The following is a 19,078-nucleotide window of genomic DNA, read 5'->3' as shown; positions in this document are numbered from 1 at the left end:
ACCAGAAATCTGTTATCCAGTGGAAAAGAATTCTAGCTGAACAGAAGAATGATATAACACCATAGGAGTTTAAATGGAAGGCAGCAGTCAATAGGCGGCCACCTAAAAAAGGGGTGGGTCGTAAGACCAGTGCTGCCACCAGATAAACAAGATATGGAAGCCGTGAGATACCGGAGCAGCTAGGCAATCTCTTGAAAGGTGTCTGTACTACAAAAAGCAATCACAACGAAGAAAAACAATAATTACGATTGCTATCATTGCCTGAATATATGAGGTTTTCACTTTTGATTTCGGAAACCTCTTTTGATAATTTATCTTTTTCATTCCGATTTAATCCTTTACATACTGCCATCAAAATTACGATACTCTGAGTTAAAATTGCGTGATCTAAAATGTATGAGTCCCTTAGACTCACACATGACTGGTATTATTCTGGATAACTAAAGTACACTTTGTACACAAAATCCGACCTTAACGAATGAATTTTTTAAAATAAATTGTTTGACTTTATAACTTTGGATAATTGCACAGGTGGCTTACACATTATTGAGTACATTTACTATCCATTAGTCTAACTGGACTTGATTTGATTATAAAACTACGAGCTGGCGTTTTGGGGCTGTTACGTTTGCACCTTCTGCCAGGTGCCTTCCTTCCTTGCCACTTCAGGACAACCTAATTAAGAAGTGTGACATTCACACATCAGTGTGGGGTTGTGGTGGCACAATTCCTATAACTCCGACCAATTAAATATCCTGACCATCAGGAATAAACATGTCGCAAAAGCGCCTAGTTGCGTAAGAGATTATAATTATATTTTGATTGATTGATTGAGTCTGGCTACCATTGGACGTTGATGAGTGAACATCAAAGAATGGGGACGAGCTGCAACGTGCGGGCAGCGACTTACCATACGATATGGAAAGAATGGTACCAGCCCTACATGGGCTATATTTACGCAGTGAAAAGCGAGGTCACCGCAGAATTACTTCACTGGAAAGCTGCATTTGGTGAATGACGAAATATGGTTTTCTACGGCGCCATTGAGGGTTATTTTTCAGAACCTCAGCTGATACTTTGACGATGTTGCATGACGGACACGGGGACCCGCAGATTTGTGGAAAGAACAAGACAGTTGTCCGTAAATACTTATATGACAACGGGTCTCTACTATTGAATAATAGTGGAGTATACTGCTGTAGTAAAAGGAACCTTCTTCTGCAGTACTCAAGTAAATACTCACCTGCCGGGAAGTTAGAAGTCCGGTCGTCGATTTGGACACTCAGGAGAGGCCTTTCAAGACTGGGACCAGCCGACGAATATGGTACTGGATGATAGCACACAGTGAACCAAGTGTTGCCATATTTCTGAAGACCTCGGGCATACTGGATATTGAAAAAGTCGAGCAACCTACCAAAACTGCCTTAAAAAATCATGCAGTTTCCATTTTGGCTGGAAACTGTTTTAGATAAAATCCCTAAATTTGAACCTAATTTAATTATTCCGTTATCACCACCAAAAAAAAATCTTATTGATTGGTATATTTTAGAGACTTTGTACACAAAATTTCAGCTTTAATAAGGAATCATTTTTTGACTTATTTGATTTGATTAATTGCACAGGTGGCTTACACATGATTGGTACTTTTATTGTCCTTTAAAAAAACTAGAGTAGATTTGGTTAAGTACGGGCTGACGTTTCAGGGCTCTGTGCGTTTGCGCCTGCTGCCGGGTACCTTTCCTTTCTTGCCCCTCCCGCCTCTCCCGGACCTCCTGTACCATGTGGAGATATGGAACCATTTCAACCCGTCAAATCCAGATGTCACTATGTGACGTCATAGTAGAGACCAATCGCAACGGGCGTCACATACTGCTTTGGTAGAAACCTGGGCCAGTTGATAGCAGACTGAAATTAATTTATCTTTAACATGAGTGCGTGTTGGGTTCATTCCCACTCATGAAATCCCCACAGTCAGGTCGCTAGGAACTTTAATTAGTCCCACGACCTGATAGTCAAATTTTACAGTGCTCTGTGAGCACATAAATGCCCGGAGGATGTGGCTCAAATCCCTTCCCCAGGAATAATTAATCAGCTTGTTTTACAAGTATAAAACAATGGCACATGCACAACTTGCGAATGCCACTGAAAGTCAGTCAGCCAGTCAGTCTGGCTACCCATAGTTGACTAGTCAACCACAAGAATCATGAGCAACAGAATAGCTAAACTATTGGAACTCCAAAATGCACCTTGAGTATGTCATGTGGCTTTGAGACGAGCAGGCTATGGAAGCCATAGCCGAAGAAGCCAGGATAGAGGAGTAGGAAGAGGAGAAAAAGAAAGACATCTCCACAGGCAATATCAGCGCCATGGCCACAGCATCTGCTACCAGTACAAAGACCAGTGGTTCGCCAGATTGAAAACTGGGAACAGGAAATAAGAAAGCCATAGCATCCTCGCGTGCGGCATAGAAGAAGACAGAGGGAGGTCTTCACTATCCCTGAAAGTGAAGACTGGGATAGTGAATCCAGTCAACCACCTCTGCGTTACCAGCCACAACCTTAAATTGGGAGCAGGACTAAAGCCAGAGATGTGCCTGTGGTGCCAGGCCTGATAGATGTAACCATTAGTCAGGTGTATTTGGAGTTTAACAAAACAGCCCTTCTCAGGGATAACCAAATCTCTAGAAAAGAGACTATTCAAGTTGCCAATTTGCGTGATTGTGGGGTAGTGTGATTATAAACACTCCTTTACTGATGTGTGTGTGTGTTTGTGTGTTTGTATGCGTTTGTGTATGTTTGTGTGGATAGTACATTTGGGGGGTGTATGCGTTCGCGTATGTTTGTGTGGATAGTAGATTTTGTGATTGTATGTGTGCGAGTTCGTTGTGTGGATAATAGATTTTGGGGGTTTATATGTGTTCGCGTACGCTTGTGTGGATGGTAGATTTGGGTTTCTTTTTCATCTTCCCTCTGTGTGGATAGTAGAGTGTGTGTTTTTACGAGTTCGCGTACGTTGTGTGCATAGTATATTTTGGGGTTTGTATGCGTTCGCGTACGTTTGTGTTGATACTAGATAATATGTGAAGTGAGTGTAAGAGAGGTTTTCCTTCACATCCTTGCATTACATATATAAAGTCGAGCGTTTGTTATTAGCGTCATTCAACACTGAATAATCAAAGATGATGACTTCAAATCAGATTTACGTCATGAAGATATTGCAAGAGGCTATATGCGATATTGGGATGGTGAAGGAGTTCATCATGAAATTGGAATATGGTGTCTATACTATTCACAGAGCCAAGATGGAGACAAACAATGTAAAGATGACGAAGGAAAGATTGAAAGAGCTGCTGAAAAAAGTAAAGGAGGACAAAGAAGACAAAATAAGGATGAGAGAGCGAAATGAGAAAAAAGAAAAAGACGAAGAGAACGAAAAAAAGAGGAAAAAAGTTGATGATGAGGAGAAACAGGAAGGATGAGAAAAAATGTAGGAGAGAAAATAAGAAGTTGGTGGAGAAAAAGAAGAGATTAGAAGACTAACAAGAAGAAGAAGAAACCCATAGGCCCTTTTCAGGCCCACTCATATGCCTCAAAAAGATTTGCTTTCTTGCCTAACAAATTTTTAGTCGAATTCATAGTTGAGGTGTGATTGATTGATATTCATCAATGTATGTTTGTTGTATGTTATATATGTACGTGTCCCACCAGTCCCACACCGTCAAGCGCTCTAGGTTTTTCCTCCGCTGTTTGGTCCGATTGAGGTCAGTTCATTGCAACATTTTTACCAATGTTCAGTACCGTGACGTCACCTCACCTGTTCCATTCCTATTTTCTCACCCATGCAACAGAAAAATCTAGCTGTTTTGCTAACCTTACTTTTTTTGTCTCAGTCTGATCATCTCAGACCAGTCGCCTCAGTCAAGCTGTCCACGCACTCAGAACTACTTTTAAAAAAAGAAACCCTTGTTGTCTTCTGCTGTGCCTGACGTAGTTGTACTAAAATCAAACAACAACAACAACAACAGCTACAAATATATAACAAAAACATTGTAACTTAAGTTAAATCCATCTTTGAGAACACACCATACAAAAACATTTCGAGAGAGACAAAGACAAACGCAAATGATGTCGAGCTTTTTTGTATTATGCTTGTTCGTTCCACACAGCATGGTTCAATTTTATCCTATATGCATGCAAGCTCAGTACATTTTTAAATGAGCGTCATTAAATGTAACTAAAGCTACCTAACTAGTTTTAAATACTTCGTGTGAAACAAATTATATACTGTTAGCTACATTTAAAGACGCTGACCTGAAAATGACTGTGCTACAGATAGGATAAAGTTCTCGATGCTGTGCGAAATGGCCAATATAACAGAAAACACTGATCCATGCATATAGACTATACACCTATACACTTCATAGCCTCCCAACTCTCTTAACAACTACGGAAAACTTAGTAACAGCCAAAACTGTGTTATATAAAACATGCTTTTTTCTAATTTTGTTAATCATCTCAATTGTGCCCCGGTTTAATAAAAAATATACCTACAATATTCAATGTCAAATAATACACTTACCAGCCAGAAGGAATCATTTATCCGTCAGCACATTAATCCATAAGTAAATTTCACTGTAGCACTTGCCATATTTCCAGACAGAAAATAAATGTTCAAAGAATCCGTGAACTTGAAAGTTTAGCACATGGTTATCCGCTTCAGTCCGTTTTTGGAGGGTCTATTATATAAGGTGGTAATTTTACAATCAATATTAAGGACAACACAAGTATGTCACACACAGTGTCACCTCCTCCAAAGAAAAGAATAATTATATACGATAGTAACACAGATCTCTAATTACCCATGAATAATCTAAAGAAAGATATTACTCTTCGTTACAGCTTGTACTAAGTATAACTACAGTAAAGCTGAGTAGCCGATATCGTTTTATTATTTACAATATAACTTTTCAAAATTGGAACTGATAAAAGATAAAACAGTTTCTTGTTATAAATATTAATTATTTATTGTCAATTTCATATAACATCCATATATTAAATGTGATAATACCTCATTATTATGCGACGTTTTATGTTGTTATTTTTCTTTGCTCACGCGTATAAACTGTGTACTTTGGACGCAACGGTCACACCACAGCCCTCATTAACATAGTTATATTCATGTGCCGCATGTAAACATTGTACGCGATCACTAGTGCAGAATTCTTTTTACTTTAAAGGAAAATATTCGGTGAGAAAAATAATCTACGTTGGGGTTTGGACCGAGACAAGGAAATCCCAGTCGCGAATTTAAATCATATGTCTCCCCACACGGGCAAGCCTCGTGGGGTGACGAATAATATAAACCCTTGACTGAGATTTCCTTGTCTCGGTCCAAAACCCCAACATATATTCTATATATCCCTATACAACAACTACACTTTCCTTTGACGCTATACAGCCCCAATATTTCCCATGTTAAATTTCCCTTGACGCTATACAGTCCCTATGTTAAATTCCCACTGACCCTAGAGTATCCCACCCATGTTAAATTCCCATAGACTCTATAGTACAAACATCCACTTTTGATAAAGAAGTCCCATATACCCTATAACATCACAATCCCTTGTCGCTATGTTCAGTTCCCCATTCACTCCATGTTAAATTTCCCCATGTTAAATTTCCATAGACCCTACAGTACAATCCCCGTTTTACCAAGTCCCACAGGGGGCCCCGAGTGGCTGAGTGGTCTAAAGCGCTCTCCGTTACGGATCACTGCCATCTCACCTGTGTCTGCGTAGGTTCGAGTCTCGGATTCGGCCAATGTGGGTATGTGAGAAAGCTTGCCAGTAGCTTCTCGAGGGTCGGTGGTTCTTTCCGGGGTTTTCTCGGGTTCTTCCTCCACCATTAATACTGGCCGCCATGTATAGCCTATCGTGTGCTGAAAAATGGCGTTAAGCCCTACAACAACAACAACAACAACCAAGTCCCACAGACCCTATAGTATCCCCCATTACTACTAGCTAGTTAGAGTTTGTCATGGACCGAATTCGCTATGGACCGTCCTGTAACCCTTCGTGGAAGTGTTACTGTTCTTGTCTCATGACGACCTAAAAGCTTCCGGCAGGTGTCACTTAAGTCGAATCGTAATAAACAATATGTATTATATTTTTTCTCTATTTTGTGTTGTAAATATATAACAAAAACATTGAATTCTTACAAGAAATGAAAGTTTTATAATATATTGCACTAGTTACAGTTAATTTTGAGTTATTACGTTTTATTTCTAACCATTTCCCACCTCCAAATATTGAACTTAAATGTAGGACATACCGTGCGAATTTTCTACGAGATTCGATGATATTAAGCAAGTTGGTGAAATCTGTCACTTCAAACAGTAGCTTATTGCTTCTTCTTGGAGAGTTATTTCTGGATAAACCAGTTGGTGGTAAAATGGAGGTAAGCAACATATAAGAATAGAAAGTTTTCTTTTTTGAAGCCTATAAGACTTAAACAATTACAGTATATTCGGATATAGATTGGCTCCGATTGTCGCCGGTAATATAACCTAACACTTAAGTTGGGGTTTTAGTAATACTTGAATACCTGGGTTAGATGTCGTGGAGCGAATAACAAATAAAGAAGTGACCTATAAATCTGTCTTAAAAGGAGGAGAAGAAAAGAGAAACAAATAATAACAGGTAAGATTAATTTTGATTCAGGCTTGATATAACCTTGAGGGTTTGAAATCTGGCCAGAAGATTCAGGGACTGGTCGGCCCATACACAACCACAGGGGTCCGCTACAAAGAAAATTTGGAGTATCCGTCCATGAATCAAGAGATGGGGGTAACGAACCCCTGTGTTTAGAACCGGTACACTAACGTTCACTGCCAATAACGAAATCAGACATCAGCAAATTTTGTACTTGGCTTATCGCTAGGCCAGTTAACTATTCATATAATAGTACTGTGGATAAAATGTTCTTTGTCAACAAATATTTCATGTGTTTGTAAACAAAAAAATGTATTAGTATCCGTTGTTTTCATGTGACGTCACAAAACGTATGTACTTCCATATCCGCCATTTTGAGTCCCTAGCTCTGGCACCTAATAACATTGTTCTTCCCGCATAACGTTAATTACGAAGGCACGTCTCATTTTGTGCGTAAGAATATAATAATACATCTCATGTGATGCCTGTCAACCGCTCGAGACCGAATGCGTGACTTTTCTACTTGTTTTCTTCATGTAAGCATTTAAATTTCAACCATCTTTGTTATTACCAGGGCCCAGCAACGTGGAATGAACTTATTTAAGGTTCAATAAAATAAATCACTGCTACCTAACAGGTAGTCTGTAAATATTTGTGTAAAAAAATATTATTAAGAATGAGAATGGCATCTGAACAGGTGATAGTTATAAGTTATTTCACCCCATTTGTTACATATCCCATTTTGTTATGCATTCTAAATATTTTTTAACTCTATAAATGAAATTCCAAATGAATTTCTTACTTACAAAAGTTTCCATTTTAAAAAAAAAATGGCTATAAGAGGACATCAAAGAAGTTAGGTAGTTCAAATACGGGTGTATGATACAAAAATATGGATTGAACAGTTGTATCAAATGCCAGATCAAGTATATTAGATTTAAATGGGTATGTAATAAAACCCTATATTGTTTGTATTACAACAACATACAGTCAGCATACTGCAGTTTCAGTCCTAGAATGTTACATGAGGATCACAGCAAAAACTAAACTAGAAAAAAAGAGACCCAAAAATTGTGCATTTTATTTAAATGTTCAAGTTTATATTCGAATACATCACTGAAGATTTTAAAGAATAATGCATATATAAGATAAAAGCAACTGCTTGGGAGTTTTCCAGTGTATGATTTTAAGGAGTTGTCCCCAGTGTGTTATTTTAAGGAATTGTCTCCAGTGTATGATTTTAAGGAGTTGTCTCTAGTGTGTGATTTCAGTAACAAACTGAGCTGAACCTACACATGGATGTTGTTGTAATGCTGGATCCTTTTCTGTCTAGTAATTGGGTGATTTAGTTAATCTGTTAATTTAATTAATTTGTGTTATTATACCAAAGGATAATTAAATTTTCAATAGTTGTCAAAATAAATCCAGCATAGCTGCTGGGTAAGCACTTAGGTAGTTTCTCACAAAACTGCTTGCTGGTATTGCCATGACTGCTGACTCTTTTCTTATTTGAATAGAGGAAGGCATGTCACAATTATAACAATTAGAGAGTGCAACCAAATAAAAAAAATAAAATCAAAGCATAAAGTTTGCTTGACAAGATTTCTTATATTGGTTTTTCTTACAATGTTGCCACCAGCAAGCATTTTCCATTATTTCTGTTGATTAATATTTTGTCATGTATTGTGTTATTGTGAAAATATTTTTGTTAAAAACAGATTTATAAAATGTATGCTTTTTGATTTTGAAGAATATGCATTTATGCATTTTTGTTATGTTCTGTGTGGGCATTAAGAATATGCATTTATGCATTTTTGTTATGTTCTGTGCGGGCATTAAGAATACGCATTTATGCATTTTTGTTATGTTCTGTGTGGGCACTAAGAATATGCATTTATGCCTTCTTGTTATGTTCTGTGCGGGCATTAAGAATACGCATTTATGCATTTTTGTTATGTTCTGTTTGGGCACTAAGAATATGCATTTATACATTTTTGTTATGTTCTGTGTGGGCATTAAGAATATGCATTTATGCATTTTTGTTATGTTCTGTGTGGGCATTAAGAATATGCATTTATGCATTTCTGTTATGTTCTGTGTGGGCATTAAGAATATGCATTTATGCATTTTTGTTATGTTCTGTGTGGGTATTAAGAATATGCATTTATGCATTTTTGTTATGTTCTGTGTGGGCAATAAGAATATGCATTTACGCATTTCTGTTATGTTCTGTGTGGGTATTAAAAATATGCATTTATGCATTTTTGTTATGTTCTGTGTGGGCATTAAGAATATGCATTTATGCATTTTTGTTATGTTCTGTGTGGGTATTAAAAATATGCATTTATGCATATTTGTTATGTTCTGTGTGGGCAATAAGATTATGCATTTATGCATTTTTGTTATATTATGTGTGGGTATTAAAAATATGCATTTATGCATTTTTGTTATGTTCGGTGTGGGCATTAAGAATATGCATTTATGCATTTTTATTATGTTCTGTGTGGGTATTAAAAATATGCATTTATGCATTTTTGTTATGTTCTGTGTGGGCAATAAGATTATGCATTTATTATGTTCTGTGTAAAATTCCATGTTGCTGATTCTAATATAACACACACTGATTGACAAGTAATACCTTAAGCATTCATTTACCAATTTTGTTCATAATTTCTGAATGTTAATCAAACAGGAGACTACTTCTGCCATTTTCTAAGATAAAAAACTGGATCCTCCCAAGCTTCCACATTATAAATTGGTTTAAAGGTTATCAGGGCATGCTAAAAGGAGGAAGTGGTAATTTATGGTTTTCGTGCCCAATATTACTTAGAACTGGCATGTCCAACCTGTGACCTGTGTGGCACATGGCTCAGTACTTGACATTGTGTGGCCCACTGTCATGTAGGGAGTTCATTTGAAAATATGCATTATCAGTGATAAGGAACTATCTTAGCTCATGCAGTCTGCAACCTTAAACATTTTGTTTTGACCCCGAGCCAAAAAATGTTGGACGATCATTTTTTTTTCCTTAAGAAAAAAAAACTCTGCTCTACTTGGTCATTTTAACTTTCTAGACTAAAATGATAAATGATATTTAAAAAATGAGCTGATAACTTTGATCCTTTTTATATAATTTGTAATTCATTCATTGCACTTATAGAGGCTGGTATTGTATAGTCTGAAAAATTTCATTACCCTATTTTAATAACTGTTAAAAATAGTATACTTGAGACTAATTCAGGCTGATTTTTCAAGCATATTGGAGCAGCCATTTTGATTAGCTGTGTGCTTAGATTACGTACAGTTTCCACAAATAAGTATCCAAAGAAATATCAGCCACTGTACATGAAAGTATCATAGAGGTATGCCAACATTTTCCCAATTGTGCTTTTGCAAATACATTAACTTACCTTACACCTGTCACTTTCTCCGAAGTACATAATACCTACAGAACACCCCATTATGTAATCAATCTTCTAGTCCCAGCAGAAAAATCCAATGCTTGAATGTAGGGGATGATGATTCAAGATCATATGTAAATTTTGCTCTCATGTGGTTTTTTCACTAATATGGCAAGTGGCTGTTTCATTGAAATGATTCAGTGTTGTGTATTTTTGTTGGATTTAATCACACTGTGCACAAATACATTACTTTTTGTCACAAGCAGCGCTTGGGCAAGTGGACATGCTGATTGGGCAAGTATGGTAATATTTATATTTTGAAAGTGGTGCCAATTTTTTGTCCAAGACTAATTCAGAGTACATCAGTCATGCCTTTCAGAGTACATTAATAATGCCTTTCAGAGAACATTAAAGACTTTCTGACCACACCTAATTCAGGGTACATTAATATTCCCTTTAAGAATGCATTAAAAGGTTTAGTGACCAAGACTAATTCAGGGTATATAAATAACCCCTTTCAGAAGGCATTAAAAGGCTTTTTGACCAAGACTAATTCAGAGTACATTTGATTATGGGGGCGCTCACTAGTTGTTATGTACTTTTGACAGAGTGACGTACGTAAGGTGAAGTTGTTTGCATTAAAAACATGCACAATGGAGAGAATGTTGGCATACCTCTATGCTACATTATTGTAATGTGGATGATACTTTGGATATTGTACTTTTGGAAATTGTACATGATTTAAACACACTGCTAACTAAAATGACTGCTCCCTTGTGCTAAAAAATCAGCCTGAATTAGTCTAAAGTACACTATCCATAACAGCTATTAAAATAGGGAAAATGAATTTTCCAGACTAGATAATACCAGCTTCTGAAAGTGCAATGAATGAATTACCAAAGATATAAAATGTAAAAAAAGTTATCTGCTCTTTTTTATACAATTTACCTCTGGAGTTCAGGAAGTGAAAATGACCAAGTGGAGCTAGCACTTTTTTGAAAGGTGCACATCTGGAGTAAGGCCAAGCTGTATACTCTATAACCCATATTACACCCATCAATCATGTACCAAAATAAAGGGAATTAAAGGTTCTTTGAATTATACCTAAGATATACAAGGTCTTTTTTAAATGGCCAGTATAGCCAGTGAGGAAAGCCGGTGAAATTCTTTTTCTTTAAAATACTAACCCTATGCAAACTATGAAACTGTAGAGCGCCACCTTAAAGCAAATATAAAAATCTATGCAATTTTTTAATTTTTTATTTTCATATAATTATTTATGATGTTCTGAATAAAATGGTACATTCATATTGATGTTAAGCATGAAAATAAGCTAATTATGCTCATTTTGCTCTTGCTTACATAATTTGCCATGAGGCATGTTTGTGTGAGTAGTGACCTTAATTATGGGGAAATTAGAAGTCTTAGAATATAGGAGTAGTCAACTTAAATTTAAAACTGTTGCAAAAAGTAAAAGAAATATATAGTGAAAATATTTCTTTTCATTTATTTGCAATGAAATAAATAAATGACGAGAAAGTGAATTCGCTTCTTCCATATTAAACAGTAGGCAGATAGTTTACACTTTGACCTTTGACCTTTATGAACCTGATGTGTTCCCTCCCTTTTCAAACACTAAACTTCATTGTTGATATCTCAGAAATAATTCTGGCTAGTTTCATGTTCCTGTCACTCAGCATAACATTGGTTGCTATGTTTACAAAATGTGCATTCTTAAAATAGCTCACTTTTTATCATGGGGGGACTGGATTTGTTAGAGACTCTGACACTCATAAATACTGTTCTGTTGGGGGAAATGCAGGAGAATTATTCAAAAGGATTCTTTTGATGCTTGCGACTTAAATGTTTCAGCCATAAAATCATAATTAAATCATACAATAATAATACCTATATTCTCTTTATGGGGCGCTCACCAGTTGTTATGTACTTTTGAGAGAGTGACATATGTGAGGTGAAGTTGTTTGTATTTAAAACATGCACAATGGAGAGAATGTTGGCATACCTCTATGCTACATTAATGTAATGTGGATGATATTTCTTTGGATATTGTACTTTTGGAAATTGTACATGATTTAAACACACTGCTAACTAAAATGACTGTTCACCTTGTGTTAAAAAATCAGCCTGAATTAGTCTAAAGTACACTATCCATTGCAGCTATTAAAATAGGGAAAATGAACTTTGCCAGACTAGACAATACCAGCTTCTGAAAGTGCATTGAATGAATTACCAAAGATATAAAATGTAAAAAAAAGTTTTGGCTCTTTTTTATACAATTTACCTCTGAAGTTCAGGAAGTGAAAATGACCAAGTGGAGCTAGCACTTTTTTGAAAGGTGCACATCTGGAGTAAGGCCAAGCTGTATACTCTATAACCCATATTACACCCATCAATCATGTACCAAAATAAAGGGAATTAAAGGTTCTTTGAATTATACCTAAGATATACAAGGTCTTTTTTAAATAGCCAGTATAACCAGCGAGGAGAGCCAGGGAAATTCTTTTTCTTTAAAATACTAACCCTATGCAAAATACGAAACTGTAGAGCGCCACCTATATGACTCAAGCTTTGAGTGAATTTCTCATAATTATCAAGGACTGTTAGTTTCAACATGCGTATCCTAAACTTGTCCCAGTTTACACTGATGAAATGCATGATCATTAAGTATGGACTGTGCTTATGCAAACAACACTGGAAGAAAACCTTTAAATCCTGTTGCTTTATGTAATTTTAACACATTTTAAAGCTTTCTTTATGCATTTTTTTGTTGGTTTCTTTGTGTAAAATATGTATATCTATGTGCTGCTTAGTTATAATTCTGTCATCGAGATTGGTCAATAATCTCCAGAACAACAATGCCCTACTCATACCTATAAAAGATAAAAGACAATTAAACATGGGGTATGTATATAATGTGTTCACTGTGATTTTGTTACAAGTTATAAATGTTTCATCATTCTTATTTGACTGTAGTATGTAGTATGCAGATTACAAGCAAGGACCGTGCCATAGTCTTATGCCATGTAAACTGATTTAGGTTATTAAGGACCATACCATGTCATGTAGACTGATTTAGGTTATTAAGGACCATACCATGTCATGTAGACTGATTTAGGTTATTAAGGACTGTACCATGCCATGTAAACTGATGTAGGTTATTAAGGACCATATCATGTCATGTAGACTGATTTAGGTTATTAAGGACCATACCATGCCATGTAGACTGATTTAGGTTATTAAGGACTGTACCATGCCATGTAGACTGATTTAGGTTATTAAGGACTGTACCATGCCATGTAGACTGATTTAGGTTATTAAGGACTGTACCATGCCATATAGACTGATTTAGGTTATTAAGTACCGTACCATGCCATGTAGACTGATTTAGGTTATTAAGGACCTTAGCATGCCATGTAGACTGATTTAGGTTATTAAGGACTGTACCATGCCATATAGACTGATTTAGGTTATTAAGGACCGTACCATGCCATGTAGACTGATTTAGGTTATTAAGGACCGTACCATGCCATGTAGACTGATTTAGGTTATTAAGGACCGTACCATGCCATATAGACTGATTTAGGTTATGAAGAATATATTTGCTGGTACAAGTTGCTTTATTCTTTATCTATTATCATACCAAATTTTCTTGCTTATAAGTCATGTCCAACTGTAAGCAATTAGGCTGATCTGCTTTTGCATCATGCATTGGCAGATCAGGGTCTGTGTTACTTTTTCTGCTGAATAATCCCAACAAACTGCATAGACCCAGATGTGCTGGCATATTATGCGATGGCAGATTTGACTCAGTGGAGTTTGCATTTACATTACACAAGTATATATATGATTGCTTAAAATGTTTGGAGGGTTATGATAAAGAAATAAAAGAATCACAGGACTGTTATCTGTTAACTGGCCTTCTTTTAATCTTTTATTTAAAAGCTCTTTTTGTAATTATTGTACACCAGATGGTGGACCTTGTTTGGCATTACTTTATCATGATCTATGCTCAGGGAAATTTGGGCAAAATAGTTGCTGTGTCAGTTATTTTACCAAAATACACTGAGTTGGTTAGTTGGGTTTTTAATGGCACTTTCTAACACTTTGTTGGCAACATCATGTCATGGAAATGGGCACTAAATTCCTTTTCCAAAGACACTCCACAAGCTCCAAATACAGAGAAAATGAAGTTCACATATCTTCTTTCAAATTGATGTACTAATAAACACATTTTTGAGGCTGTTGAATGCTTTCATATTATGAGTATATTGTGTCTTTTTTAAGATGAATGAGCATGGTACGTCAGTTTAAAAATAGTTGGGGTGGTGGGGTGGTGAACCTTTGTGTCAACTGAATTATTTACCATGTCTGCATTTTAAGTTTCAGTCATAAGAGACTCCCACACACTGAAATACCACACATGAAGTTTAAAGAAGTTGGTGAAATTCCATGTAGTTGTATTCCATAAACAATCAAATCATTATTCTGTTGCACTTTTAGGTTGATAGTATAAGGTACAAGGTTTTTTTCATATCTGATTTTGTAAAGATGGAATAAAACACTTATCCCTTAATATGTTACCCATTGTCAAAAGTGTCCTAATGTCAAAGTTACTGTCTTTTGCAATAACAAAATGATACAATAATTTTATTGAATCTGACAGAAAAAAATCTTTCCAATACATTGTATTTTTTGTTGTTTTATATTATGTGACTTAAATGTTTTGTAAAAAATTTGCTAATTTACTGTTATACACATTCTAAATTTTGACCCCTCTACTCACAGATCTCCCTTTTTCCAACCACCACATCATGTTCATGCTGGGGAGAGAATTCGCTTTATCATGGAAAATTATGAGTACAGCATGGACCCATTCTTATTTGATCTATTAATTTCATGTTTGTACTTGGAAACTCTGAATCTATCCTTTAGATCTGTTACATTTTCATGATCTCTGCACTGTTTTACATTTTACAGGGTGAAATGTTTTTCCGGTTGTACCATGTTATTAAATATTGAAGAATTTTCTCTCAAAATTTTAGTTGATAGCATGAGAAGGTTTTGCTAATTTCTGACATTTAAATTTTGCAGGTCTGTGAGGCATAATGATTTTAATGGATCTTAAGAGGTTTAGACTGAAGAGTCCATGCAGTAATGCAGTAATTATAATGTGGGATGAGTGGATACTGTAAATCAATTTATTTAATCTTAGAAGATCAATGACCATGTTTGTGGGGTTTTTTTCTTTCAAACTGGAACATGAATTATGTAGCAAACTTTTGGATACTGTGAATGTTACATTCATTAAAGATATATAGTAGTTCTTTGAGGAAGATTGTGGTGAGAATTTTAACAGAAAGAACAATGGTCTTTCTGATCCACTGGAATTAAAGAAATGGTGATACAGAAGAAGGAGTTATCAGTGATAACAGAGAATGTTTACTTGAGTGGAATTGGGGCAGTTACAGGGGAAAACTTGAAAGCAGAGGGGATAACAAACATACTGAATACTGCATTTGAGTTGGATGAATATTGTTATCCTGATGAGCTTAGTCTTGATGTAATGCATGTTCTTATGAGAGATGAAGAAAAACAGGATCTTTTATCAAACCTGGACAAGTGTGTTGATCATATTCACAAGGTGTGCTCCAAGAGGAAGAAAATTCTTGTTCATTGCCTTGCTGGGGTCAGTAGGTCAGCTAGTGTTTGTATTGCTTACATGATGAAATATCATAATATGTCTCTACGACAATCTTACGAACATGTTCTTGAGAGGCGACCTGTGATTTTTCCAAACTTTGGTTTTTGGCGAGACCTGGTGTCTTATGAGGAGAAGTTGAGGGGAGCTAACTCTGTAGAGCTTATGCCTTTTATCTCAGGACTTGCACCCAGTATTTTTATTGAAGAAGTAGAGTACAAGATTAAACTGGCTTGGATGCCAGACTTGTTTCTTTTGTGGACTGTGCAATGCTTGATACTTTTCTTGCAAATATTATTTATAATCTTTAGCAAAGGAGAAATGTAGAACTTGGGAGCTGGCTATATTTCTCTCTCAACAGAAATCGGTACACATAATTTTTAAGAAATCATGTTCACCTATTACTGACATGTTTCATGTTTTTCTGTTCTGCATTTGGTCTCGACAAGGCCATCATGATTTTAACGTGTCATTTTTGTACAGTGTATTGATCATTTGATTATCTGTACTTGTTATAGAAAATTACAAAATATACATTAGCGAATGCGGTTTTTAATTTATTACCCATTATAATTTCCGATTTACATAGTGAATGAAATTCCAGAAATGAATTGGAATTTTAAAAAGTTAGATTATGTGCATATACAAATTTTGACGTGCAGACATATTTGAAAACACTTAACTAATTTCAGTCTGGGTGTGTGATATGGAAATATCAACGGCAGTAACGAACACCATATCCGTCATTAAATATCATGTGACCAAAATGTGTGTAGCACACCTTTGATACAGAACCAAATACAAACAACCAGAAACAAATGAATATATAACGAGCCATTTGTCTTGAAGGTCTTAAATATTTTTCAGGCAAAATGAAATTCGCATAGAAAAACTCTCCGTTGTTTGACCTTTCTGAATGCCGATCATATTTGCTAGAATAAAGTGCTCTTTGTCTCATGGAAGAGAAGAGAAAATGGAACCATGTAATAATGTGAAGAAAATCTGGCTATGCAACTTAATTTTGTCAGGTGAGTCTAGTCCGTCAGGAATTTTTAAAAAAATAAACCACAAAACGTTTAGAAGTAAAATGATACATAGCAAACCATAGATTTTAAATTATACCATCCTTGTTAAGTATTTAACTACCACTTCCACCCAAGAACAAATGAGAATGACAAGAACCATGAAAAACTGCTCAGAAACCTTGCATTTTTCATGAAAATGGTGCTGATCTGACATGCAGTATGGCTGCTTTATTGGCCATCTTGAAAATCTTGTTATCGATGCCTCTTCTTAATGGAAATCCAATATCATGGTTTTCACCAGAAGACTTCTTGTGATACATAGCTCGTCCTAAATGAAAATACTTATATTTGTATGGTTAGTACCGTCACAGCGGCCATATTGAAAATTTGGATATCGCTTCTCCTCCTGAACAGGAAATTCATATGGACAAGCGGACTTTTTTGGACGTTTAATTGGTCCTAAATGCTAAACGATTGCACTTGGGCATCCAGTATGGTCGCTACAGCGGCCATCTTGAAAATCGTGTTATTGCTACTTCTCGTGAATGGATGGTTTATCAGTAAATGGCTTTTTATGACGCCTGCTTGGTCTTAAATGAAAATGGTACGAATCTGACGTTCAGTATGGCCACCATGGCAGCCATCTTGAAAATGTTACCTCTACTCCTAAACGGAAAGGTATATTGGCATTGGGTTTCATAAGAAGACTACTTGCGGTGTTCTAGTATGATATGATCTTTTTGAGAGATAGCCGATATTCGTATTGAACAATATCTGCGTTTGCTTATCACATTATAAATAGCAAGTTTTTCGCCGAAGGAATATACATGCAATCGCAGACTCGTATATCCCTGCACTTCAGGCATGTTTTAAGTATGTTTTTCTTGTATAGTAAACAACGTACATTCCTCCATGTCTTGACACCTTTAGAGCAATAAAATAGTGTTTCCTGCATTGATGGGAATGTCCTGAAGTAATATTGTATAGGGTTGCATATATACCAAGTAGACAAGCTTAAAATCTCAAAATTATCCATTTGAAAATTGTTTTCAAGATAATTTCCCCAATAATGGACGAGAGGAAAAAGGTAAATCTTACTGCGCAGCTATATTAACCAAATATCTCGCCTCCAGTGTGTCAGTAAAATCTTATGATAAATGCGGAAGGAGATATAATGATTTCTCAAAATACCACTTTTCACGAATTTTTCGAGAAATGCATCTAAAAATGAGTCTGAGATAGAAGGTAAAACATTTTTTTCGTTGACAGAAAGTATTATTCTTGCCTTCAGAGTTTTCGTTGAAATCCTCAGTGCATTGTGGAGAGAAGTATATATGGCAATCTGAAGTCTATTTTTTTTTTTAAATTCTGCAAGCAGAATACCTTATTCTCTGACAATGTTCCAAGAAATTTTCCCCACAATTGGCTAAATAAAGAAGTGAAACGTTATTGCGTGTCTGCACCAAACTATATATCTACCCTGCAAATTTTAAATAAAATCTTGAAGTTCTGTGCGAGGGAAAGCGATCATCTAAACTGAATCTCAGAAATATCCCCTTTTATGACGATATTTCAAGACATCTCCCTCCAAGGGTGCCAGAAGAATTTTTTGTGCATCTACACCAACTACATATCAAGCCTACATAGTATCAGTTAAACTCTCCAAGAGGTTTGGTACTAAACAGGATGACGAACTCTGAATTCCTCACTTTTGAATATATTTAAAAGTGCTAAAAATATGAACCAGAGAAAAAGTAAAACCTTATTGTACCAACCATATATCCAGTCTACAAAGTTTATGTGCACTTTTCGAGCAGTGTTGGAAGAAAAGCGATGACGAAATAAAATCCCCAAAATACCTCTTTGTTGACAAATCTTCAGAAATATCCGCAAACTTGGTCAGAAAAAGTAAAACCTTTTTGGGCATGTACCTAGAACGAAACTAGCCATCAAAGTTCGGAGAAACCTTGCCCAAGCAATTTGTATTGCTTGACAATCCGTTATGACTTTTTTCAAAGTGGTTATTATGTTTCAGAGTACTGTCATATTCCGGGTTGCAAATTTGTTCATACAGTTATACAAACAGCAGACAGGAAACAATTAACATGGATACATTTTTTAAAATGTATTAACCTTATCACAGGGCCAGTATCAAGCTTTTACAGCACAGCAACGCATACCAGTTTTTTAGTAGAGAGGCAACGGTAGCGGACCCAGACTGACC

General features: G+C 35.9%; 2 protein-coding genes across 2 annotated transcripts in view; both read left to right on the top strand.

Moving 5' to 3' along the window:
- Positions 1 to 6,336: 6,336 nt before the first annotated feature.
- Positions 6,337 to 19,078, top strand: part of LOC149773615 (dual specificity protein phosphatase 14-like) — an 86,808-nt gene continuing 74,066 nt past the window's right edge. The window contains exon 1 of the mRNA XM_089946333.1: positions 6,337 to 6,455. The gene's annotated coding sequence lies outside the window, so the exon portion shown is untranslated. The remainder of the gene's footprint in view (positions 6,456 to 19,078) is intronic.
- LOC149773616 (dual specificity protein phosphatase 18-like) lies at positions 6,372 to 16,301 on the top strand. The gene is made up of 2 exons (XM_089946331.1): positions 6,372 to 6,455; positions 15,223 to 16,301. Exon 2 carries the CDS (start codon positions 15,527 to 15,529, stop codon positions 16,154 to 16,156), a length of 630 nt encoding a protein of 209 aa, XP_089802457.1. The 5' UTR covers positions 6,372 to 6,455; positions 15,223 to 15,526; the 3' UTR covers positions 16,157 to 16,301.

This window comes from Sinohyriopsis cumingii, unplaced genomic scaffold (assembly GCF_028554795.1).
Source record: "Sinohyriopsis cumingii isolate HCF-2022 unplaced genomic scaffold, ASM2855479v2 utg000624l, whole genome shotgun sequence".
NCBI classification, from domain to species: Eukaryota; Metazoa; Mollusca; class Bivalvia; order Unionida; family Unionidae; genus Sinohyriopsis; species Sinohyriopsis cumingii.
This window is presented reverse-complemented; position numbering and strand designations above follow the sequence as displayed.